The 26089-nt window shown below is 37.9% G+C and overlaps 2 protein-coding genes across 2 annotated transcripts in view; one reads left to right on the top strand and one right to left on the bottom strand.

The window, feature by feature from the left end:
• The window catches only part of syt16 (synaptotagmin XVI), a 43107-nt gene that overhangs the window by 3675 nt on the left and 13343 nt on the right, over positions 1 to 26089 (top strand). The window contains exons 2-3 of the mRNA XM_084390922.1: positions 4027 to 4203; positions 15436 to 15648. Of these exons, the coding sequence (XP_084247048.1) occupies positions 4027 to 4203; positions 15436 to 15648 (390 nt within the window). The remainder of the gene's footprint in view (positions 1 to 4026; positions 4204 to 15435; positions 15649 to 26089) is intronic.
• Positions 17406 to 24369, bottom strand: LOC311279424 (uncharacterized protein). Its single transcript, XM_084390921.1, has 2 exons — positions 24280 to 24369; positions 17406 to 23999 (listed from the first exon to the last, which is right to left on the bottom strand). The coding sequence occupies exon 2, from the start codon at positions 23871 to 23873 to the stop codon at positions 17919 to 17921; it is 5955 nt and encodes a 1984-aa protein (XP_084247047.1). The 5' UTR covers positions 23874 to 23999; positions 24280 to 24369; the 3' UTR covers positions 17406 to 17918.

Here is a 26089-nt window from a genome sequence, read left to right as displayed (position 1 = left end):
AGTGCTGGTGTGTGTGAGGTTCATCCATCCCTCCTTTATTTATTGAGTGATTCATTCTCATTTACCTGTGTCTCAGTTCCCCACCTCTGAGTGTGACCGTGAGAGACAAAGTGGTTTTATGATCTTAGGTGGTGTGTGTGTTTTGAAGGAGGAGACAGAAAAGCATTCATCTCAAAATGTCAAACATTCTGGTGGAGATTTGCAATTAGCAGCAATTAGACTACCATTCAAAAGTTTGGGGTTGGTATGATTTTTCATGTTTTTAAAAGTCTCACCAAGCTGCATTTATTTGATCAAAATAACAGAAAAAAAGTTAAAATACAGTTATATAGTGAATCTTATTACAATATAAAAGGACTATTTTCTGTTTTAATATATTTTAAAATGTAACATTCTTGTGATCATGGCAAAGCTGAATTTTCAGCATCACTTCATTCTTCAGCGTCACATGATCAAAAATCATTAAAAATGAAGGTTTCAAAACAGGATTTTCTCAGCGATGCCATAGAACTATTTTTGGTGTCCCAAAGAACCTTTCAGTGACCAGTTCTTAAAAGATCCATGTTTTTCTCAGTGTGAAGAATTTAGTTTTGTTTTTCAAAAGAGAATTTTTCTAGTATAAATAACCTTTTGTGAAATGGAAAGGTTACATGGATGTTAAAAGTTCTTTATGAAACCTTCTTTGCCTATAAAGAACCTTTGCTATATGCTAATAATATGCTTATTTGGTGCTCAAGAAATATTTCTTATTATTTATGACAGTTTTTCAGGATTTTTTTTTTGTTGAATAGAGAGTTAATCGGAACAATTTATTTGAAATAGAAATCTTTTGTAACACTGATTGTACATATCTTTAATGTCACTTTTGATCAATTTAATGCATCCTTTCACTGAATAAAATGATAAATATATATCAAACAGACCAATTAAGAAAAAAAAATGTAGCCTAAATATAGTGTCTATCTATATTTGTGTTTGTTTTCTTGTAAAACTAATACATTTACTTGAAAAGCAGAATGTTGTAAGATAAGAACAAATATATCTACAAATATAGATAGATTAAGATACCAATTAAGATTTTTTTCTACAGTATCTATCTATATTTTTGTGTCTGGTTTCCTGTAAAACTAATACATATACTTGAAAAGCAGAATGTTGTAAGATAAGACTTTAACCCTAGCATAAATTTAACAACATTTTGTAGACTTTGTGTTTTTAAAAAGGAAAACAATTTGCCAGTAAGGGTAAAAATAAGTGAATTCTGGGTTTGAAATGTCATCATCAAGGCTTGGTCAGTGAACTGAAGTGTTGTGAGGCATGTTTTTTTCTGTATGTGCAAACTTTGTTTTACTCGGGGTAAACTAACCTTTAGGGGAATTGAGATGTTTGGGTCTATAAGAAATAAAATAGTTTGCATTCATGTTTAGAGTATGAGGAGAGATTTTGGGAGAGAACACTTCAGTTTTCAGCTGTCAGGAAGGGTGTTAGAGCCCGACAGGAAGTTTCCTGAAAAAAATGAGAGAGACAGCATCCTGTACCAATTAGCTAAAGGCGAGCACTTAATCGTAGCTTTCAAACTTTTCTGCGTTTTGAACAAAGGCTTTGTCAAGCACAACATTCAAAAATGTCTTCCATCTTATCAGAAATTAGATGTGGAATGTGTGTGCAATTCGTCTTTATCTAATTGTAAATCTATTAATTACAAAAATAAATAATAATGTTTTTTTTTTTTTTAAGCCTTTCAACGTGGATTTTTATGAACTGTATCCTGCTTAGAAGACTATAACTGGTCCAAGCAGTTACAGGATGCAGTTCATAAACATAGCCACTAGATGGAGATGTTTTACTATTTTCAGGTATGACAAGAACTTCATGGCGATTTCCATTTTAACAGTTCACACGGTGAAAGAGTTTAAAAAACATTTCACATTTCTTGGATAATACTTATATTTAGAGCTCATATGAACTCTGTGCACTCAAGAACAGAATATCCATGGCAACATGAAACCGTCTGTGTTTATGTGAACAAAGCCATGCTCAAATCGCTCCTCACAGAATGCTTGAGCTGTTTCCAAGGAAACCATCCTGCTCATGCAGTCCATGTGGGTGTGTGTGAATGTGCTCACAAGGTCAGTGTGTTCTTGCTTGCACATGTAGAAGAGTGCAGAGAGCATGGTCAAGTGTTTCGAGATGAATCTGTCGATGTAATCTCGCTTGAATCTTAAAATAAATAGTTCACCCAAAAAATGACCAGAATTCATTTATTCCCCCTTAAGTGGTTCCAAACCTGTATGACCGACTTTCACCTGTAAAAACACGAAATATGATGTTATGAAGAATGTTCATGCTGCTCTTTTCTATATAATGAAAATGGTGAAAAGGAAATGTTGTTTTTTCTCTTTCTTGTTTTTATGACGATATTCCAATCTGCTTCTGTTTTTTTTCACAGTCGTCTGTGTGAGTGGTTGTGTTCTTTGCAGCGACAACTGTGTGTGTGTGGGTGCAGATTAGATGGATCAGTATAATAGATGGTTTAGTATAATAGTGCTCTGCTTTAGCCTTTCAGTCAACACACACTCAGGAGAGCCTGCCCTCTCAGACTCAGTGAAATATTCACTCCTATGCAACTTAATGGTCCATTTAACACTTGAAGTGTTCACTTCAAAGCACCTTTGCAGAATATGAGGCCGTGGTTTCTCTGTCTCCTCCAAGCAGAATTCAGTTCCCTGAAAAACATTGAGCTATGACAAATGAAATCTATGATGTGCAATGCTGAACAATTTGGAGTCAGTCAGCTCTTCCCAAAAATACCACTTTATTGATTTTTAAAAAATTTTTTTTTACTAATTATACTATTTATTTATTTCCTCTTGTTTGTGTCGTGGGTCCCTTTAACGAATCCTATTTTATTGGTATTTCCTTCTGTGATTTACAATAAATTTATCAGTAACACTTTACAATAAGGTTCATTAGTTGACATTAGTTAATGTATACATGAACTAACAATGAGTAATACATTTACAGTATTTACTCATGTTTGTTAATGAAAGTCCAGCTGTTCATTGTTCATGTTAGTTCACAGAGCATTAACTAATGTTAACAAATACAACCTTTGATTTTAATAATGTATTAGTAAATGTTGAAATTAATATTAACTAAGATTAGTAAATGCTGAAGAAGTATTGTTAATTCTTAGTTCATGTTAACTACAGTAGTTAACTAATGAACCTTATTGTAAGGTGTTACCAATTTATCTTCTAGTTTATGGTGTTTTCCTTGGTCCTTTTGGTCTGACGGCCTGCTGGAAGCCTTTTCTTTTCTTTATTACGTTTTACCCCTAGCGGATGTGATACTTTTATAACCCCTTTTAAGTAGAAGGGAAATCTCATCTAGACTAGGAAGGCCTCTGTGCCTTTTTAATTTAATTTATCTTTAAATCAGTTTTATTAATAATAATTTGAGGGAAAAAATGTATTTAACATGGCCAGTGACACCAATTGGTTGTAACGTTTGGTGAACTTTGGTGAAGATCTCATTATGAAAACAACCGAAAACACAAGGAGTAGAACTAGTGCTGTCAAATCGATTAATCGTGATTAATCACAATTAATTGCATCTAACACCGTATATAGACACACACACACATATATATATACTGTATATATATAGTATACACACACATTATATTATGTAAACAAAAACTTTTATGTTAGATGCGATTAATCGCGATTAATTGATTTTACAGCACTAAGTAGAACATCTAGGAACAGCAGAAATAAGAATAAAAAGACACCAACAAACAGCCATGAAAAGAAAAGACCTGACAAAGAACACAGGAAACACTAGGGTATATAAACAGGGGAAACAAGACAGGGATTGTAACATTGGTACATCAGGTCCCAAGAGGAAACAATTAAAGTAAATAACTAAATAAGAAAATACAATTTTCAAATACATAAAGGTTTGGTTTAGGGGATAGAAAATATAATTCTGATCAGTGTATCTGTGTGTCTACTCCCTCACCAGTCACTCCTGAGGCGGTGGGCTTCCTGTCAGCTGTGGGCATCTTTGTCGTCTTGCTGGTCATACTCTTCCTCTTCATCAATAAGAAGCTTTGTTTCGCTCGTGTTGGAGGTCTGCCCTGCCTCGAGCAGTACAGCCGGCGCAAACGAAGAGACCGTGCTGGGATTCACCAAGGACTGGGTCAGTAATATTGTTCAGACAAACTTTTTTGCGGACTTTGCGGCTCTATTTTGTAAACGGTGAACTCAAAACTCGCATGAAACAGAAGTTGCCATAGTTTTTTCTTCCCTATCGTGACATATATCTGAGTGAAATGCTCATCGTGGGATGGTTGTGGTTTGCTATAGGTCGATCTCATGTGAGTGACAGGTTGTCCCACCCTTGCACCAGTAAACGTGTCATCAGAGAAGAGAAGAGAGGAAGTGATTTTGATTAAAGGAGAACTCCGGCCAATTTTAACATTGAGCTCATTTTTTTGTACATTTGGAGTGCTGTCAGTACAGAGAACAACGACAAAAATCGGTGCTGCCTACACTTGTTTAGCCTGGTAATACCAGACTCTGCTACTTCACTTTGCTTCGTAGACAGAGTCTGGAATAGCATAATAGAGAAGTGTTTTCTCTCTCGCGGGGGGCGCTTGTCTGAAGTTTAAAATCATTGGTTACCCGTAAGCCAATCACATAACGTTTGGTTATGGCGTGTGTTATGCGCATGCTCAGCCGCATCTAACTTCCACTGTAAACGCATGTATGATGCAAAAACTAAACCATCGAGCGAAATAACGGAGTGAACATGGCTGTGAACGACTTTTGCATATTATGTGAAGTAAATCTACGCATCCACAGTACAATCAGTGTCTACGTCACGGCTCTCAGCCCGCCCTCTGTTCGTTGATTGGCCCGGCTGTTTTCAGGCCGGTGGAAAACTGAAAGATAGGCTGCTATCTCAGACTGACTACAGGAGCGAAATGAAATTAGCGGAAGTAGGAAGTCTGACGTAGTCAGGCTAACACTTGTTATCCTCGTTTTAAAATTTGCACCCTGTTGACTTCAATGGGGCAAGTTTTAAACCTGCTTTTAGCCTCTTAACATCCTTGATGTGTCATTACAAGTGCACAGGTCATGTGAGTGATTCCTTCTGAGTGAACGCGGGTGAATCTGACTGCAGTAGATGTGAAAGAAATATATAAAAAATGATGTTTATTCAGCCAGCGCACATACCTGTATTTACATCCTGTTTTCGGTCGAAGTCCACAGTAACCGATTGTCGAGTTCACGCGCCTAGGTTTAATACCTATGATCACGCGCGTGAACTCGACAATCGGTTACTGTGGACTTCGACCGAAAACAGGATGTAAATACAGGTATGTGCGCTGGCTGAATAAACATCATTTTTATTAATATCTTTCACATCTACTGCAGTCAGATTCACCCGCGTTCACTCCGAAGGAATCACTCACATGACCTGTGCACTTGTAATGACACATCAAGGATGTTAAGAGGCTAAAAGCAGGTTTAAAACTTGCCCCATTGAAGTCAACAGGGTGCACATTTTAAAAAGAGGATAACACGGTGTAGGCAACACCGATTTTTGTCGTTGTTCTCTGTACTGACAGCACTCCAAATTTACAAAAAAATGAGCTCAATGTTAAAATTGACCGGAGTTCTCCTTTAAAGATTATCAGGGCAGATGATTTAAAAAAATAATAATGATGTGCACTGTTAAACTGTTTTAATAAATACTGCAATTTTAATTTCATGGTGACTTTAAGTAAGTTTTATTGTTAAAATACTTTCTGCTATCCCACATGAAAATAATAGTCTGGGGTGGGGATGTCTGTTTGATGACCAATGACAGACAGGCTTGTTATCTGCATAATATATTCACTGAACCACGCACATCTCTGTGTGCTCTATGGGTTGTCCCTTTCTCCTGGAAAACATGTTATACATACAATTAAACTCTGCACCTTTTGGTCACACACACACACACACACACACACACACACACACACACACGCACACACACACACACAAATGTTTGTTTAACTATATTAGTGAGGACATTGCATTGACTTCCATTGAGTTTATATCAGGTTAATGATATTTTCTATGGCCTAACCCAACCCCTGCCTTCCCCCCAAACCTACCCATCACAGAAACATGTGCAAAACACTCAATTTAAATAAAAACAAGTTTTGGCCGAATTATAAGCCTTTTTAACTAGTGAGGACCAGTAAAATGTCCTCACTAGTCGGTTGTTATATTTTATATATAAGTATATTATGGTTCCATTTGGCCCTCACAAACCTGTACACACAAACGCACACATTACATGGTCAGTATATCAGCTGGGTGTTGGAGGAAGTTCTGCCGTGCTATTTCAAAAGCAGCTCCCTTAGTAAATATTCAGTCAGTCTGTCGTGCGAGATGTCCCGAGTCTAGATAAACGAAATGCGTTCAGGTGCCGCTGAACTGGTTTGACTGAAGGTTTGTTATAAGTAGAAAGTTGCTGAGGTGCAGGAGCTCTAAATGGAGTAATTGATTGTTGTTGTTTTTTTGAGGAAACCATTCTGGTAAGTGTTTGTACTATATATATATATATATACTATAAGGGATGCACAATATATCACTTCCATATCAGTTATTGGCTCAAATTTGAGATTCTTTAAAAATATATTGGTATTTAATTGTGCATGCTAGTTTTCCATATTTTTGACATTTAAATTACCTTTGCCATCATCTAACTCTCACTCAAAGCTAAGCTGGTAAAACTTTACTATAAGATTTCATTTGTTAACTACGTTGAAAAATGAATGAATGAAAAAAACTTCTAAAGCATTTATTAAACTTAGTTAATGTTTATTTCAACATGTACTAATACATTATTATAATAATATGTTGTATCTGTTAATAGACCTATTTAAAATAAATATTTGTATCTTAATTAAGTAACATTAATAAATGATGTAACAAATGTATTGCTCATTGCAAGTTAATGTTAATTAATCCTAGTTAATGCATTAAATAATGTTAACTAACGATACGTTATTGTAATGAACAGTCAGTGTTACTGTTAATCTTTTTAAAAAATGATTTCATAACACCGTTAAATGCAATCTTTGGCAAATCTCAAAATGAAAATCCATTTTTGAAACTCTACATTATAATGTTGTGACGCCTTAATTCACTTGTTGCATTTAAAATTAAAGATTTTAATTTTGTGTTTTTTTTTTTAATTATTTTTATTTAGACAAAATAGTCTAAAATAGTCTTAAAATCACCCAATTATTGGTTATTGGACATTAAAAAGTTTGGATTATTGGTTCCATGCAGAATTTTAATACCATTTAAACAGTATTATCTAAAAAGGTTTTCATCAACGCAGTTAACTTTTAATGAAATTGTACATTTGATGTCTGTCTGCTGGGCATACGCAAATGGTGACTGTTAGGTGCACTATAGAAGTAAACGTTCCTAAAGTGAATATGTTTTGTATTGATTTTGTTTTTAAAACAGTCACAACATGAGGGAATTCACTGGGTCTTCTGTGCATCTGAAAATAGGCCTACTTTTGAGCTGTTGTCGAAAGCGTTCAGATCATTGTGGAAAACACTTTGAAATCTGATGGAATGGCAGACATTCCTCAGGCAGGTATCCCAGCGTTCTCTTCGTGGCTCGCTCAGATCTCAGACGCGTTCTCCAACGGCTTCCGCCGCCTCGGCCAAAGCCAAGCTGTTGACTCTGAGGTCTCGGTGAAAGATGAGAGTTCAGAAGTGGAGCAGAACTTGAGGCTTGTTCATGGATCTGGAGTGGATGTGTCCTCCATGGTGTTGCGAGGTCAGGGCGACGGGTTTGAATATGCCCCCTCTATGGAGCGTCTGACTCCCATCAGCGAAGAGACCGATGAGCTGGAGAGCAGGAGGAGTCTGCAGGCGTCACGCTGCTCTGATGCTGGTAAGATGTGGGTTGACAGGTGTTCGAGTGGATTGGTCCGTCTTCTTGCTCCATTTTTTTGTTGAGTCTGCTGTCCGTTTTAGATTAGACATCACTTGTGGTTCTGTTGTTGTCACAAATGGGTGACATGCTTACTGTATAAGTTGTTGTTACCACTGTCTTTGTTACCTCTTGATAATTTTAGTGTTATTTAGGTTTTTTAAAATAGTTTTTCCTCCTTGCTACAGTAACTTTTGGCTTACTCAATCCATTATATTTAACATAGGAGTGGACGTGGCAATTTGTAACTTGAATGTACAAGGCTTCTGTTGTCATCTGGCTCCAGGTACAGTACAGGTCAAAAGTTTAGAAACATTACGTTTTTTGTTTTTTTTTGAAAGAAGTCTCTAATGCTTATCAAGGCTGCGTTTATTTGATCAAAAATACAGAAAAAAACAGTAATATTGTGAAAGTTTTCTATTTGAATATACTTTAAAAAATAATTTATTCCTGTGATGCAAAGCTAAATTTTCAGCATCATTACTCCAGTCTTCAGTGTCACATGTGACATCCAGTCTATCACATGATCCTTTAGAAATCATTCTAATATTCAGATTTATTATGAGTGTTGGAAACAGTTCTGCTGCCTAATATATTTGATGAATAAATGGTTAAAAAGAACTGCATTTATTCAAAATAAAAAAATATTTTCTAATAATATAAATCATCTTTACTATCACTTTTTATCAATTTAACACATCCTTGCTGAATAAAAGTATTGATTTATTTAAAAAAAAAAGGGAAAAAAAGACTGACCCCAAATTACTGACCAGTAGTGTATATTGTTGTTACAAAAGATTTCTATTTTTAAAACATTTGCTTCTTTTTTTTTATTATTCATCAAAGTATCCTAAAAAAGTATCACAGGTTATGAAAAAATATTAAGCAGCAGAACTGTTTCCAACTTTGATATTGAATCATCATATTAGAATGATTTCTAAAGGATCATGTGATTGATCCTAAAAATTCAGCTTTGCATCACAGAAATAAATGATAATTTAAAGTATAATAAATTGAAAACCAATTATTTTAAATTGTAATAATATATCACAATATTACTTTTTTTCTTTTTTTTCTGTATTTTTTATCAAATAAATGCAGGCTTGATGAGCAGAAGAAACTTCTTTCAAAAACATTAAAAATAGTAATGTTTCCAAACTTTTGACCTGTACTGTATTTTAGCTGTACAAAACCAGTCCGTTATACTGCTTGATATTGCAAATTGGTATTTATCATCTATTATTCAAATGTATTATGGTAATCATAAAAACAGTGGTTTGTAGCACAAATAGTTTTACTGTTTACTGCCTTAAATTTTTAAGTACAATCAACTTGGATGGCTTAGTCATTGCAACTTAAATTACATTAAACTGACTTAAAATAATGGGTTGAATCTTGTATAACATAAAAAAAAGTTGAAACTGCTTAACTTATTTTGATGAGTTAAAACAATGTAAAAACATATGTTGTCATAACTTATTGATCATATATTTTTTACAGTGTACCTCTAGGGGTAAAGTCACCATGAAATCAAAATTGACTTTTATTTTATGGATTATTATCAATGATTTATTAGTGCACATCATTATTTTTATATAGCGTATAAATAGCGTACTTCCACGTTTCAAAATAAGTTGATTTTCTGTAAAGCTGCTATTAAGTGTTCTTTCGTGAAACTGTACTATACAAATATAATTGATCGGAAATCAGCCAGGGCTCCAGGTCTCTGTTATATAACATTTAGCATATTTCGTAATATTTTTTCATAACATCAGTTATGGGTTTAACTTTAGCTTTAAGATATCTGTATTACTTTTATTTAGATTCTTCATACTGAATTGTGATTGTTTGCAAAATTTTCTGTGAAATTCTGTTCCTTGGAAAGAGACTATATACACAGACACTCAATTTAACTCAGACTTGTGTGTGTGTGTGTGTGTGTGTGTGTGTGTGTGTGTGTGTGTGTGTGTGTGTGTGTGTGTGTGTGTGTGTGTGTGTGTGTGTGTGTGTGTGTGTGTGTGTGTGTGTGTGTGTGTGTGTGTGTGTGTGTGTGTGTGTGTGTGTTTGATCTTTCTGGATATTTAATATAGTCAGTAAACTGAGAACACCCTCTCAAAACAAACAGAGTCATTATATTTACACATGAATACACTGTACACACATATCAAATACACATGTCATGTTCACTCCCTCACACACACACACACACACACACACACACACACACAAATATTTAATCATACATAGTCTAATCTATACAGAAACACCACTGGTTCATCTTGAACATTCTGAAAAATATCTTGTTTACATTTTTTAAAAAGTTAACCAGTAAATGTAGGAAAGTCATTTCATTTGTCTTTAAGGGGTTGGATAGAAATATGTCAATGGGGCTGAGTTTTGGAAATTACTAGGAATAAAAAATGAAAGCAAGATACAGGTAATTTTTTTTTTTTTTTTTTTTTTTTTAACAATCGCTAGGACACATTTCTCAATACTTAGGTCACTTTTTCTTCAAACTGTTCTCCTAACTAACTATCAGCTCGGCACAGCAGTTAATTTCACATTTGAAATGCACTAAAACTTGATTTTGACTACCAAAGCACTTCATACATGTCTTAAATCAACTCGTTCTGCCATAACATTAGCAAAGGTTTCACCCAACAAACTCACTTTGTCACTCGTAAAAGAATGAGCTTAAAAACACAAACAACAGGCAGCAATATACATTTGCTTTTGTAATAAATAAATAAATTAACTGCAGTATACTGTATGTTGCATAGTCTATGTTTACATTACAGTACAAAACTAGATGCGAAAGTTCGTCGAGACAAACTTTAAGTTGGCTTGATAAAGTCGGACCAGAAAGTTTGAAGAAGTTTGAAGTTTAAATTAGTTTGAAGTTTAAATTAGTTTGAAGTAGTTTGAAGTTTAAAGTAGTTTGAAGTTTAAAGTAGTTTGAAGTTTAAAGTATTTAAAAGTAGTTTAAAGTATTTTGAGTGGTTGGTTAGTTGTCACAGATGGTTACTATGGAGTTTTTATAGAGTTCTTAGCATGATCTTGGCATTATTTAACACAAAGAAAGAAAGAAAGATAGGTTAGAAAGATAAAAAGGTTAGAAAGAAAGATTAGTTCGAAAGAAAGAAAGAAAGAAAGAAAGAAAGAAAGAAAGAAAAAGAGTAGTTAGAAAGAAAGAAAGAAAGAAAGAAAGAAAGAAAGAAAGAAAAAGATTAGTTAGAAAGAATGAAGGAAAGATTAGTTAGTTAGAAAGAAAGAAAGATAGGTTAGAAAGATAAAAAGGTTAGAAAGAAAGATTCGTTAGAAAGAAAGAAAGAAAGAAAGAAAGAAAAAGAGTAGTTAGAAAGAAAGAAAGAGAGAAAGATTAGTTAGAAAGAATGAAGGAAAGATTAGTTAGTTAGAAAGAAAGTTAGAAAGAAAGAAAGAAAGAAAGAAAGAAAGAAAGAAAGAAAGAAAGAAAGAAAGAAAGAAAGAAAGAAAGAGAAAGAAAGAAAGAAAAAGAGTAGTTAGAAAGAAAGAAAGAAAGAAAGAAAGAAAGAAAGAAAGAAAGAAAGAAAAAGAAAGAAAGAAAGAGAAAGATTAGTTAGAAAGAATGAAGGAAAGATTAGTAAGAAAGAAAGAAAGATAGGTTAGAAAGATAAAAAGGTTAGAAAGAAAGAAAGAAAGAAAGAAAGAACAAAAGAAAGAAAGATGGATTAGTTAGAAAGAAAGATAGATTAATTAGAATGAAAGAAAGATGGATAAGTTAGAAAGAAAGAAAGAAAGAAAGAAAGAGAAAGAAAAAGAGTAGTAAGAAAGAAAGAAAGAAAGAAAGATCAGTTAGAAAAGAATGAAGGAAAGATTAGTTAGAAAGAAAGAAAGAAAGATAGGTTAGAAAGATAAAAAGGTTAGAAAGAAAGATTAGTTAGAAAGAAAGAAAGAAAGAAAGAAAGAGAGTAGTTAGAAAGAAAGAAAGAAAGAAAGAAAGAAAGAAAGAAAGAAAGATAGATTAGTTAGAAAGAATGAAGGAAATATTAGTTAGTTAGAAAGAAAGAAAGAAAGAAAGAAAGAAAGATGGATTAGTTAGAGAGAAAGATAGATTAATTAGAGAGAAAGAAAGATGAATAAGTTAGAAAGAAAGATAGATAGATTAGAAAGAAAGAAAGAAAGAAAGAAAGATGGATTAGTTAGAAAGAAAGATAGATTAATTAGAAAGAAAGATGGATAAGTTAGAAAGAAAGATGGATTAGTTAAAAAGAGATAGATAGATAGTTTAAAGTTTAAAGTAGTTTGAAGTAGATAGATGGATGAGTTTATTTGTTTAAATGAGTCTCAATGGCTCATATAGTATATAGAACGGCAGTTTGGTTTAGTCTTCAAGGTGTTTAGATTTAAATTTTTGTCGGTTTGAATTTTTTAGAACTCCCCAATGTAAGTCAATGGGAGTTTTTGAATGAGTTTTTTCGAGTTTTGATCGTCATTTTTAGGAAAACCGTAAGTCCGATCAGTCTGAAAATAGATAGCACACTTAGTCAGAAAAGTTTGAGTGTCTGAGCCGAGTTTGGAGTATGTAGAGTTAAAGCTCTAGGAGGAGTTACATATAGAAATTTTTAGTCTCAGAAGAATAATAAGTTTAAGTACAATATCAGTAAGTTGGCTTTCTCAAGCCAACTTAATTATTGTATTAGATGGTAATACAATTGAAAGACTAACATCTGTGGTTTTCAGCTACATCTCATTGTTTTAATAGTATTAAATTTTTTAGATTCATAATATATTTCAATTAGGTATTACTGTAGAAAATAAATGTAGCAAATTTCAGTCCTATTCAATTTTGTATTATGTTAGGTTTTGAACTTAAGTTTAACAATTTTGAAAAGAGCATGTTAAAGTGCAAATTGGCCTGTAGGTTTTTTATTTTTTTTGTATTATTTTTTATTAGACAGTAACACAAATAAATGCATAACGTTATACATTAATCAGAACTGTCGAGGATAACACAAAAAAGTTACAAACTTATTTCCACTGTGGTCCTGGTTGTATATATAGGTATATATAGTTTAGGTGGTGTTTGTGTCTAAGTGAGTATAAATGTATTCATGTCATCTGAAAGATGTAGTCATTGAATGCATTTGTGCCAAAGCAGTGTTAAATCATTTTCAGTTCATAGGCTGATGTTGTGCTCACTGTGTGAAGAGTTTTGAAAAGTGTTGAGAAATGTGTCCTAGCGATGTAATAACTGTAATGGAATACATCTAAGGAAAGATGGACAGTCTGATGCTAATGTACAGTAGATGAACTAGCAGCATCATATTCGTTTAAAAAAAAAAATCTGTACTCATGGTTTTGACTTACCACTTTTAAATAGCAAACCAAAAACCTTTTCTTTTTTGGGGGGAAGAAATATGAAATGCTTTTAAATTCATATTTGTTTATAATACATTAACTTTATTTAAAAATGTTACAAATTTATTTATTAACATTAATCACTGAAATGTAGCAGTTTAGTACATGTTTTACTGAATCAGAGAGGTATTTATATAGTTTCACATAAAAAGCCCGTCAGTTGAAATCTACAAGGACGTTTGTTTCGAAGGGCTCTTTGCAGCAGTTATTTCTGAGCTCCTCTGTTTGGAACCACACAGACACAGAAGGTATAATTTATGTTGTACGGAATGTACATTAAGGAAAACACTTCAGCATGAGGGACCGGTAACCATGGCAACCTCCTATGCTGCTCCTTGGCCTAATTTGATGTGTGTGTGTGAGTGAATGATGTGGCGAAATACAGTGAAATGAATGGATGTGGAACTATGATGGGTGAGAGAGAGAAAAAAAGAGACTCAAAGAGACTAATTGGCCACTCTCGTGTGATTAGGTGCGTATGGTAGACGTGCTTGTCTACACACTCAATTCAATTTCAATTTTTCAATGGAGTAGAATAGAATGGAATAGAATAGAAATAGTTATTGTGGTCAAAGTTTCCTGTATTGTAAAGTAAAGGTTTTTTATTTTTTTATTTTTTTTCTGAGTTTTTAATGGTGCTTGCTAAGGCATCACTACCATTCAAAAGTTTGGGATCACGATATTGTTTTTGGAAAGAAATTAACACTTTTATTTGGCAAGGATGCATTAATTCAATTTGATCAAAAACTGTAAAAATTATTTTTAGTGTCACAAAATATTCTGTTTAAATAAATGATGTTCTTTGGAATTGTCTTTTCATCATATAATTCTGAAAAAGTTTGCGCAAAAATATTAAGCAGCATAACTGTATAATAATAATAAATGTTTCTTGAGCAGCAAATCAGCATATTAGACTGATCTCTGAAGAATCATGTGACACTGAAGACTGGGGTAATGATGCTGAAAATTCAGCGTTAGAATAAATTACATTTTGAAAAACATAAAAAAACCAGTTATTTTATATTATGATATTTCACATTATTACTGTTTTACTGTATTTTTGATTAAATTAATGCAGCCTTGGTGAGCATAAGAGACTCATCAAAACGACCCCAAAATTTGGTGGTGGTGGTTAAAGACTTGCATTGAACAAGGGACTGGAGCCATTTCTAGGGATCAGAATGTCTTAAGGATGGACTCTTTTGACTTAGGCTACTTAGCAACAACCTGGGCTGTGTTTAAGTCTAATTTTTTATGCCCTGTCCTCACTAACTTCCTTCCGCCTCGCTCACTCGGATGTACGTCATTGCTTACTTTGCACGAGTGCCCACTACTGGCAAAGCCCTTGTAATGTGTTTAAATGGAACGCCCTAAGCCCTTGATCACTTGGAATCGAGTGGAGTTGATTTATTATTTACAGTTTTTTCCCTTATGGATTTGTTTTACGCACCATTCTATAGGCCTGTATGTATTCTTGGGCTGTTGGAGAAAATATAAAAAAATCCCACAAACGAATACAATAAACTGTAACCGTTAGCTTAAAGGAATAGTTCACTTCAAAATGAACATTCTGTCATAATTTCCTCACCCTCAAGTTGTTTCAAACCTGTATGAATTTCTTTCCTCAGCTGAACACAAAATAAGATATTTTGAAGAATGTCGGTAACCAAACAGTTGACGGACCCCATTGACTTCCATAGTATTTATTTCCTACTATGGAAGTCAATGGGGTCCATCAACTGTTTGGTTACCGACATTCTTCAAAATATCTTCCTTTGCGTTCAGCAGAAGAAATAAACTTTCCTAGCCCAGCCCTAGAATCCACCTAGTATAGCAATGTCACAGTAATGACACAGAACACCTTAGCAACCACATAGAATTACCTTGGAATTATGGCTGCAAAATCTGCCTGTAGCTAAACTGGAAGGTCATACGTTTTCTCTGCATTGATCTTTGTCTAATTTTTTGTCTCTTTTTTTGTTTGTCCTTCTGTCCCCGTCCATGTGTGTGTTTGCAGTGAATAGTTACGGCGATGACGATGATATTTCCAGTTTATCAGACAGCGATGATGAGTTGGCAAAGCAGTTTGAGATCTCCGTTTCCCGCTCACAAAGCTTCCGTTCAGGGGTCACGGAGCTCAACACCCAGAGCGCACCAGGGCCACATCACAAATTTAAACGTCTGCTGTCTGACCAGGAAGAAGGAAGCACAGAGCTGTCTGACTGTGAAGGTACGTACTTACATTCTCTTCTACAAATTTATATAAATTTATATATAAATATAGCCACAAGCAGCAATCACTGGGGTCCAAGCACTAATGGCCCATGTGGATGATTAGCGATCTATTTGAAATGTAGAATATAATCCATTTGGTCCATCTTGAATCTTCACAGAGAGTTAGGGTTTGATCATAATACACCATTGCCAAAAGTATTGGGACACCCCTCCAAATCATTGAATTCAGGTGTTTCAATCACTTCCATGGCCACAGTTGTATAAAATCAAGCACATAGGCATGCAGACTGCCTCTACACACATTTGTGAAAGAACGGGTCGCTCTCAGGAGCTCAGTGAATTCAAGAGTGGTACTGTGATAGGTTGCCACCTGTGCAATAAGTCCATTCGTGAAATTTCCTTACTACTAAATATTCCTTTGGTCAACTAGTGGTATTATAACAAAGTGGAAGCATTTGGGAACAATAGCAACTCAGCCACAGAGTGGTAGGCCACGTAAAATCACAGAGCGGAGTCAGCGCATGCTGAAGCGCACAGTGCAAAGAAGTCGCCAACTTTCTGCAGTCAATAGCTACAGACCTCCAAACCTTGTGTGGCCTTCAGATTAGCTCAAGAACAGTGCTAGAGAGCTTCATGGAATGGGTTTCCATGGCCGAGCCGCTGCATCCAAGCCTTACGTCCCCAAGTGCAATGCAAAGTGTCGGATGCAGTGGTGTAAAGCTCGCCGCCACTGGACTCTAGAGCAGTGGAGACATGTTCTCTGGAGTGACGAATCACACACCTCTGTCTGGCAATCCGATGGGCGAGTCTGGGTTTGGCGGTTGCCAGGAGAACGGTGCTTGCCTGACTGCATTGTGCCAAGTGTAAAGTTTGGTGGAGGAGGGATTATGGTGTGGGTTGTTTTTCTGGGGTTCTTAGTTTCAGTGAAAGTAACTCTTAATGCTTCAGCACACCAAGACATTTTGGACAATTTCATACTCCCAATGAACAGTTTGTGGGAACAGTTTGGGCATGGCCCCTTCCTGTTCCAACATGACTGCACACCAGTGCACAAAGCAAGGTCCATAAAGACATGGATGAGTGAGTTTGGTGAGGAGGAACTTGAGTCCTGACCTCAACCCGATAGAACACCTTTGGGATGAATTAGAGCAGAGGTTTCGAGCCAGGCCTTCTCGTCCAACATCAATGCCTGACCTCACAAATGCGCTTCTAGAAGAATGGTAAAAAATTCCCATAAACACACTCCTAAACCTTGTAGAAAGCCTTCTCAGAAGAGTTGAAGCTGTTAAGGGGTGGGCCAACTCCATATTAAACTCTACGGATTAAGAATGGGATGTCATTAAAGTTCATGTGCATGTAAAGGCAGACGTTTCAAAACATTTGGCAATATAGTGTATATGTGGTGTACTGTATGTGTGGACTCATATTCAACATTTAAAATTAGATATGTCACAGGACAATTTCAAATAAATGAGAAGATACCATTGCAGCTAAAACCCTTATTTATCTTTAATTTCTCTCATATGTTTGCCTGCCTCATAACCTTATGCTTTAACCTAAGTGTTTGTTTTATTATTCATATCACAACAATAAATGTCTTTATAGAAATGTTATAATATATAATCGTGAAAGACATCATTAAATTAAAAGGACAGCATTACATTTTACTGTCAGTATTCTGCCTTTACTAGTGTGTGTGAACTAGCTTTACAGATAGCTAACAATCTCCAATAAAGAACCAGGAAGCACCGTGCTCTGTTGGTGTGTTTTACTGGAAAGACTGTAAAACTGTAACATACAGAAACAAAGAAAATGCATATTACAATCTCAATAGGGTGAATATACAATGCAAATATAAAATAAGTAGCTTAGAATAAACTAAAAACCTCACAAAAAGATTGCATTAGCGAGCGACAAGCACGATGCCAATATACATGGAAAATGCCATAGGGAAGCTAACAATACTAGCGCCACATATTTCCTTACAAATTACGAATTGAAAACATGTTAAAATTACTAAAATTTGGTATCTAAAAGAAGCTAAGATCACTATCAAACAAATACTTACAGACAGATCTTTTTTAGGGACCAAAATAATAATTTACAGACTTTAACACTCTGGAGTACGACTTGCTGTGGGACTGTTAGGAGAATCACTGAACTACGGAAGCTCTGCGTGGACAAAACGCAAGAAACTCAAAACACAAACAACTCTTCCCACAAGGGGGCAGTACACTCCCCGCCTGGTATACTGCTATAACACTCTTAACCTTTAACTAATAACACAATTTCTGAAATAGGTCTTGTGTACACCTTAGCAGTACCTTCTTTAATTATTCGTACATCTACTTTACGTACTCTCTTATCTCGACCAGGATAAGTGTCCACAATAAGTCCAGTAGGCCATTCGTTTCTTTTGACCTGAGTGTCCTTTAGGAGAACAACGTCACCAATGGCTAAGTTTGGTTGATCTGCTTGCCATTTTCTTCTTGGTTGAAGCGTTGCAAGATACTCTTCTCGCCATCGTTTCCAGAATGAGTTGGCAAGACTTTGCACCTGTTTCCATTGCTTACGGTACAAGTCCTTAGGATCAAAGTCTCCAGGTGGAACAGAGACGGGACAGATTTTCTGAGTGAGAAGGGCACTTGGTGTCAGCAAGTCGGGTTGTTGAGGATCGGATGACACAGGTACTAATGGACGACCATTCATTATGGCTGTTACCTCTGCCATGAGCGTCACAAGAACCTCATGAGTCAGATTTGGAGAGTGAACTTTCAGCAGCATAGCGTCCAAAATACGTCGGGCCACTCCGATCATTCTTTCCCACACCCCTCCCATGTGAGAGGAGTGAGGTGGGTTGAACTTCCAAGTGCATGCCTCATTTTTGAGGTAGGATTGAAGCTCTGGATCTTCTGAACTTATCTGAAGCTCTCTGCACGCTCCAACGAAGTTCGTTCCACAATCTGATCGAAAGAGCTTTGTGGGGCCTCTTATGGCCAGGAACCTTCTGAGAGCATTTATGAAACTTGAAGTTGAGAGAGACTCAACTACCTCGATGTGGACTGCTCGTGTGACTAAACAGGTAAACATTACTGCCCAGCGTTTGTTCTCTAACACTCCACCTCTTGTCCGGCGGATGCTGATGTTCCATGGTCCAAACACGTCCACCCCGACATGTGTGAAAGGAGGAGTTTGGATGAGACGATCAGCTGGAATGTCTGCCATTTTTTGTTGTTGTACATTTCCTCTTAACCTGCGGCAGGTTGTGCATTTGTTGAGAAAATTTGTCACCAACCTTTTTCCTCCAAGGATCCACAGTCCAGCAGACCTGATGGCTCCTTCTGTGATGTGTCTACCTTGGTGCACAACCTGCTCGTGGTAGAACTGGACCAGCAAAGCAGCAATGTGATGCTTCTTTGGAATAACAATGGGTTGGCTTTGTTCTTGAGTTATTTCTGCAGAAGTCACACGTCCTCCTACTCGCACCAGTCCTTCTTTGTCCAAAAACACATTGAGATTCTTCAGTGGACTGTGTTTTAGTATGTCCTCTCCTTTGTTCAAAGTTTTTATTTCCTTTTCAAATGTCTCGCCTTGAACTGTCCGTACAATAACTAACTTTGCTTGTGTTAGAGCGTCCATCTTTGATTCATTTGACTCAGGAGCTTTTGAGATAGATCTGACCTTTTCAATGAGTTTGGCGATAGCTTGTGTAAGACGTTTCCAACTGGAGAAGCGCTCAAACCTGTGTGAGCCGAGCGATTTTGTCACAGTCATTGTTGCAAATGTTGAGACTTGTGGGCGGACTTCAGTGTCTGTGGCCGGTTCAACAAGTTGAAAGCTGTTTGGTTGCACAGGACACTCTCCATCACTTTTCCTCAAGAATTCAGGACCAGTAAACCAATTGGTAGAACTCAGTAATGAAGCTGGCACATGCCGTGTTCCATGATCGGCAGGATTGCTTTCCGTGCTCACAAAGTGCCACTGACTGGGTTCAGATGACTTTCTGATGCGAGCAACACGGTTGGCCACGTAGACATAGAACCTTCGGCTGGTGTTGTTGATGTAGCCTAAGACTACTCGGCTGTCAGTGTAGTATTTCACTTTGTGAATTTCGATGTCAAGTTCATTTAGTAGCATGTCTGCCAGCTCCACCGCCAGAACTGAAGCACATAGCTCCAAACGAGGTACTGTGTGGACTTGTCTAGGAGCTAATTTGGACTTACCCATGCAGAAGCCTACGTAGACGTGACCTTCGGTGTCTATGGCTCGAAGGTACGCAACTGCTGATATGGCTGATGTAGAGGCGTCTGCAAAGACACACAGCTCTCTTTGACAGGTAGATTGCAGTGACGTGTTCACATACTGTCTGGGGATTTGTAGTTTCTCAAGGTCAACAAGCGAGTTTTTCCAAGATTTCCATTGTGCCTCTTTTTCTGCTGGCAGTGGAGTGTCCCATTCACAGTTCTCTGAGCACAATTCTCTGATGAGAGACTTGCCTTGCATGATGATGGGGGCCACAAACCCCAGGGGATCATACAAGCTGTTAACAGCAGAAAGAATGCCCCTTCTTGTGAATGGCTTGTCTTCTCTTGACACGAGGAAGGTGAAACAGTCATTTTGCAAATCCCAGTTCAGTCCTAAACTTCTCTGTAAGGGCAGGGGCTCTGCACCAAGGTCAAGGTTTTTCAGTTCCTTTGCACGTTCTTCAGATGGAAACGCTTCCATTACACCTGGGCTATTGGAGGCTATTTTGTGCAAACGAATGTTAGAGTCTGCAAGCATTTCTTTGGTGCTTTTCAGAGTTTGAATGGCGCTGGCGTCTGAAGGAAAGGAAGCCAGTCCGTCGTCAACGTAAAAGTTTTTAAGAACAAACTGTTTGGCCTCGTCACTGTACTCCTCTTGTGTAACCAGCGCCGCCCTCCGGAGGCCATAAATTGCTATGGCGGGAGACGGGCTATTTCCAAACACGTGTACAGTCATCCTGTACTCTCTGATGAGCTTTGTGGGATCGTTACCTTCATACCATAGGAAACGCACAAAGTCGCGGTGGTCCTCACGAATGACAAAACAATAGAACATTTGCTCTATGTCTGCAGTGATTGCCACAGGTTCTTTGCGGAAACGCAAGAGGACCCCGATAAGGGTGTTGTTCATGTCTGGGCCGCTCAACAAAACATTGTTTAGAGACGTGTCTTCGTGAGTGGCACTAGAGTCAAACACTACACGTATCTGGTCAGGTTTGCGAGGATGGTAGACACCAAAGAACGGTAGGTACCAACACTCTTGTTCTTTGTCGAGTGGCGGGACGGGTTCCGCGTGTCCTGACTCAAACATTTTCTGCATAAAGTTCAAGAAATGTTCTTTCATGTGGGGCTTTTTGTTAAGCACGCGACGCAGCGAATTGAGACGTTTGACCGCTTGGTCTCGGTTGTTGGGTAGTCTGTGCCTGTTTGGTTTAAAGGGTAGTGGCGCCACCCAGCTGTTGGACTCGTCCATAAACATCTGCTCATCCATGATCTCCAGGAAGAGTTCATCATCCACTGACATAGCGGGTTTGTCATCATGTGGCGTTCTCATGAACAATTTGTTGGTGAGACAGTCGTTCTCATCTATGTCAATCAAGCTGGTCATGCTCAAAGAGTTAAATGTGGAGTCAGTGCTCAGGACCTTTTCTTTGACATGGAATGAGTTGGAGCAAGAGTCCAAGAGAGATGTGCGTCCATTGTTCAACACTGTTGTGCGGTAAACACTGATTTTGCTTGGCACGTGAGCACCCCCAAGGCAGACCTCACCTATTATGACCCAGCCAAGGTCGAGGCGCTGGGCGTACGGAGCATCGTGGGGGCCGTTGTAGTGTTCTCTGACCTTGTGCACTCTTGGTATGTCCCGACCAAGGAGGACCAGTATTGAAGCATTAGGGTCCAAATCTGGAATCTTGGCTGCCAAATGCTTGAGGTGAGTGTGGTGTATTGCGACCTCCGGCGTCGGGATCTCAGATCGATCATCTGGGAGCATGTTGCACTCGATTAATGTGGGAAGCTGGACGCTAGTGTTGCCGTCGAGAGACTCTACTATGAAACCGTCAGCTCGGCGTGCCCTTGTCTCACTTACACCTGAGCAGGTTTTCAAAGTGTAAACTTTGGTGCCTGTGTTAACGTTAAAGATCTCAAAGAATTCCGTCTTTGCTAAAGACCTATTGCTTTGCTCGTCTAACACAGCATAGGCTTTCACTGCCTTTTCTTTGTGTCCAGCAGGATAAATGTTTACTAGACAGATTTTGGAGCATGAGCGTGAGCTGGTACCTTTGCCACAGATCTCAGTACATTTGGACACAATGGCTTGGACAGAACTTTCTCGTTGCTCCCCGCCATGCCCGTCTGAGGCTGCAGAGCCTGGAGTTTCCGTTTTCCAGGGTGCTGGTCCAGGGTGCAGCGCGGTGGTGTGGTGGTCGCTTTTACACTCATTGCAATGTACACTTGTGTCGCAGTCTTTTGCCATGTGGTCAACGGAGGAACAGCACTTGTAACAAATGTTCTTTTCCTTCAGAATGGCTTTTCTCTCATCCAAGGTCTTTGCTCTGAAACCACGACACTTGCGGAGGGAGTGTGGTTTGTTGTGGAGCGGGCACAGTTTATCTGGATCAACCATCTTTTGGTCAGAGGAGTCACGATAGCCTTTTGGAGCAGTTATTTCAGTTTTTCGAACAGATACTGCAGTTTTGAAGTTGGGCTTGTTCAGCCTTTCAGGCCTATAAACACTTGGGCAACCAGTAGAGAGCAAGGGGGCAAAGCTTGGGTCATTGAGAGTTTTAGCTTTGTCGCACACAAACTTCACGAAAACAGGGAATGGCGGGTATGAAGCATGGTGTTGCTCTTTGTAGTAGGATGCTGAAGTAATCCATTTCTCTTGGAGGTGGAATGGGAGTTTTTGAACAATAGGAGTGATACCCCGGGACGTATCTAGGTAACTCAAGCCAGGTAGGAGACCATCTACACGGGCAGCATCGAGCTCTGAGATGAGATCACCTAGCTCCCTCAACTTGTGGTTTTCTCTGTTTGCGATTTTGGGAAAATCTTCCAACCTTTTCAGGAGAGCATTCTCTATCGCTTCCGGGGACCCATAGCTATCCTCCAGTCTTTGCCACACCATTTTGACACCAGCTGTGGCATCATAGGTGTGTACAGCCCTTAATCGTTTTGCTTGCTCTGATGATTTGGGGCCTAACCACTTGCAGAGGAGATCCAACTCCTCTCTTGGGGATAAATAGAGTCCTTCTATAGCATTCAAAAAAGATGCCTTCCAAGCCCAGTAATTTTCAGGCTTATCATCAAACGTCAGAAGCCCTGAGCTAACCAACTCTCTGCGAACCAAATATTTGGCTAAGTCTGATGTAGCTGGGGAATTGGGCTCGTTCGCACTGACAGCAGGGCGTGGAGACGATAGCCTGGGCTGGAAAGGGGGAGACTGATGGATAGAGCGTGGCTGAAATCTGTGGTCAGTAGTAACTGGGGTTGGATACTGCGAGTGAGATGTGAAAAAAGCATTTTTGAATGAGCTTTGGGCATAAGAACGATCTGTTCCACTGGTGATGCCATTATGTGAGGAATGCGCCACTTGTAGCTCTTGAAACCCATATTCACTAATCTCACTGTTTTGTACGCTGTGCTCTTTGACTTTATTTTGCACAAAATCACCACTGTAATTTCCTCGCTGAGCTGCTGGAAGCACTAGTGTGGTAGCTTGTGTGGAGTCAAAGTGGGTATTAGCCGGCGGAGGTGGAACTGGTATGGGCTGGACGACATTGTCACTGTTTTTTGGAAACCAGGTATCTCCACCTTCACCTTCGGCTGCTGCCTCCAGGACCTCTGCCTCGGCGTTGGCGGCTGCAGCTGCACTCTGTAGACGCAGTTTGAGGAGGTCAGCACTGAGCTCTGCTTTCTTTTTTGTAGCTTCAGCTTCGATGTGGGCTTTTTCTTTTATCACCTCTGCTTCTCTTTCGGCGTATGATGCCTGTGCTTGAGCGGCAGCTGCTTTAGCACGTGCTTTTGCTGCCAAAATGCTTGCATTGGACCTTTGACTGGCCCGTGACCGCTGACTGGAACGTGAGGTGTTAGAACAGTTCGATCTCGTTTCCCACAGGTCACCAACGTTGCTGACTGTACTTTGGTGGTCCGGGACAGCAGTGTTGTCTTCTGTATCGACTTTTGGCTGACCTTCCATCTGTCTTTTTACTATTCTGCCTTTACTAGTGTGTGTGAACTAGCTTTACAGATAGCTAACAATCTCCAATAAAGAACCAGGAAGCACCGTGCTCTGTTGGTGTGTTTTACTGGAAAGACTGTAAAACTGTAACATACAGAAACAAAGAAAATGCATATTACAATCTCAATAGGGTGAATATACAATGCAAATATAAAATAAGTAGCTTAGAATAAACTAAAAACCTCACAAAAAGATTGCATTAGCGAGCGACAAGCACGATGCCAATATACATGGAAAATGCCATAGGGAAGCTAACAATACTAGCGCCACATATTTCCTTACAAATTACGAATTGAAAACATGTTAAAATTACTAAAATTTGGTATCTAAAAGAAGCTAAGATCACTATCAAACAAATACTTACAGACAGATCTTTTTTAGGGACCAAAATAATAATTTACAGACTTTAACACTCTGGAGTACGACTTGCTGTGGGACTGTTAGGAGAATCACTGAACTACGGAAGCTCTGCGTGGACAAAACGCAAGAAACTCAAAACACAAACAACTCTTCCCACAAGGGGGCAGTACAGTCAGTGTACCATTGTTATGCAAATTAACTAGATCAATGCATATTCAAAGGGATGGAAACTGATAGAAAAAGAGTAGGCTTAAAATATTCCTTATCCTGTGCAACATTAAAATCACAGCCTTCATCTTTCCGTTGAAATGGCTGATAGTTTAGAATTTGCTGTTAGCTTCCCAAGCATCAAAAATTCATAAAACTAAGCATGTTTGCTAAGCATGTTTTTCCATGTACAAAGTTTTGACAAGATAGTCATAATGGGTCATATCAAACACATGAAAAAAAAAAAAAAAAAGTTTATCGATAGTTTTGATCCAAAATGCAAACTGCCTTTTTATAGCGCCACCTAGTGTCGGGCGGGTGTGTGTCTGTGCACCTGAGTAGTGGTGTATGATTGGGACCATCCTGCCAACTTTGGGGTTGCTCTGACACCCATACACATTTAGGGCAGAAAAATAAGAAGGAAGAAGAAGAAAAATCAGTAGCAACACAATAGGGTTCCAGCACCATCAGTGCTTGGACCCCTAAATATGCATAGCGTAGTTATGCTTGACTCGCATGTAGATATGGATGACATGAGATATGTATGTAGATGTAGCATGTAGATATGAAAATGTAGGACAGTGAAATGCATTTAAGAAATTCACTTCATTCATTAAGGAAATTCAGTTATTTCAGAAGCATTTAAATTTTTTTATTGAATATGAAAAAAAGTTTTAGGTGTAATTTACTAGCTACTTAAATACTAGCTTTTTTTTTAAAATCAGACCTTGGCTCATATCTGCAGAATTTTTTTTTTAAGCATAAAACTATCCTTTGACATTGTCAGTAAAAATCTAATTAATTAACTTTATGGTAATCCAGTATTGTTAACTAATATTAAAACTATTAAAAGTATTTTTTTAATTTTGAAATGTTGTCTTGGCAACAAAATGACTAAAGCTAAGACTGAAATAAAAATGTATAAAATCGATAAAACATTACAAAAGCACATAACAAAATGATTAAAACTTGAACTAAAATTCAAATGAAAACTGAAAATATAAAAATAAAAGCTAATTCAAAATATGAATAAATACTATAATAGTGTAGCCTGGGTTTCCCCATGCTGCCTTGTGCGCAGCACGATTTTATTCACGCTGCTAGGCAGCCTGGGGGCGATATTTTTTTTCCCAGGATGGTAGGGGAAGACTCATGAATATTCATTAGGGAAGTCATCCCTGATTGGTCTTAACCCCAGTGACGGGTAGGTTTAGGGCGGGGTTAGGAGTAGGTCATCAGACCCCCAGTGGCGGGTAGGTTTAGGGGTGGGGTTAGGGGTAGGTCATCAGACCAATCAGGGATGACTTCCCTAATGAATATTCATGAGTCTTCCCCTACCATCCTGGGAAAAAAAATATCGCAGCCTTGGGGCACGTTCAAGTTCAAAACGGTGCGCAATGTTTTGCTACGGTTTCCGGGTTGAACGTCATGTTTCCTGGAAACGGCGTGCACCGGTGTGCAATGGGGTTTGAGATACGTCTTCTCTTGTTTGGTGGGTGTGTCAGAACTGCAGTCCAATCAGCAGCAACATGTATATAAAGCACGCGGTATTAAAGTGAACTCGCACAATGGGTTCAAGGAAAGTAATTTACAAATGTGTTTGATGC

Source organism: Rutilus rutilus, assembly GCF_951802725.1.
Source record: "Rutilus rutilus genome assembly, chromosome: 20".
Classification (NCBI taxonomy): Eukaryota; Metazoa; Chordata; class Actinopteri; order Cypriniformes; family Leuciscidae; genus Rutilus; species Rutilus rutilus.
Note: the sequence above shows the minus strand (reverse complement) of the source record. Positions and strands in the feature narration are given on the sequence as shown.

Coding starts and splice junctions, on each gene's coding strand:
- LOC311279424 (XM_084390921.1), bottom strand. CDS start 23,873: ATGGAAGGTCAGCCAAAAGTCGATACAGAAGACAACACTGCTGTCCCG.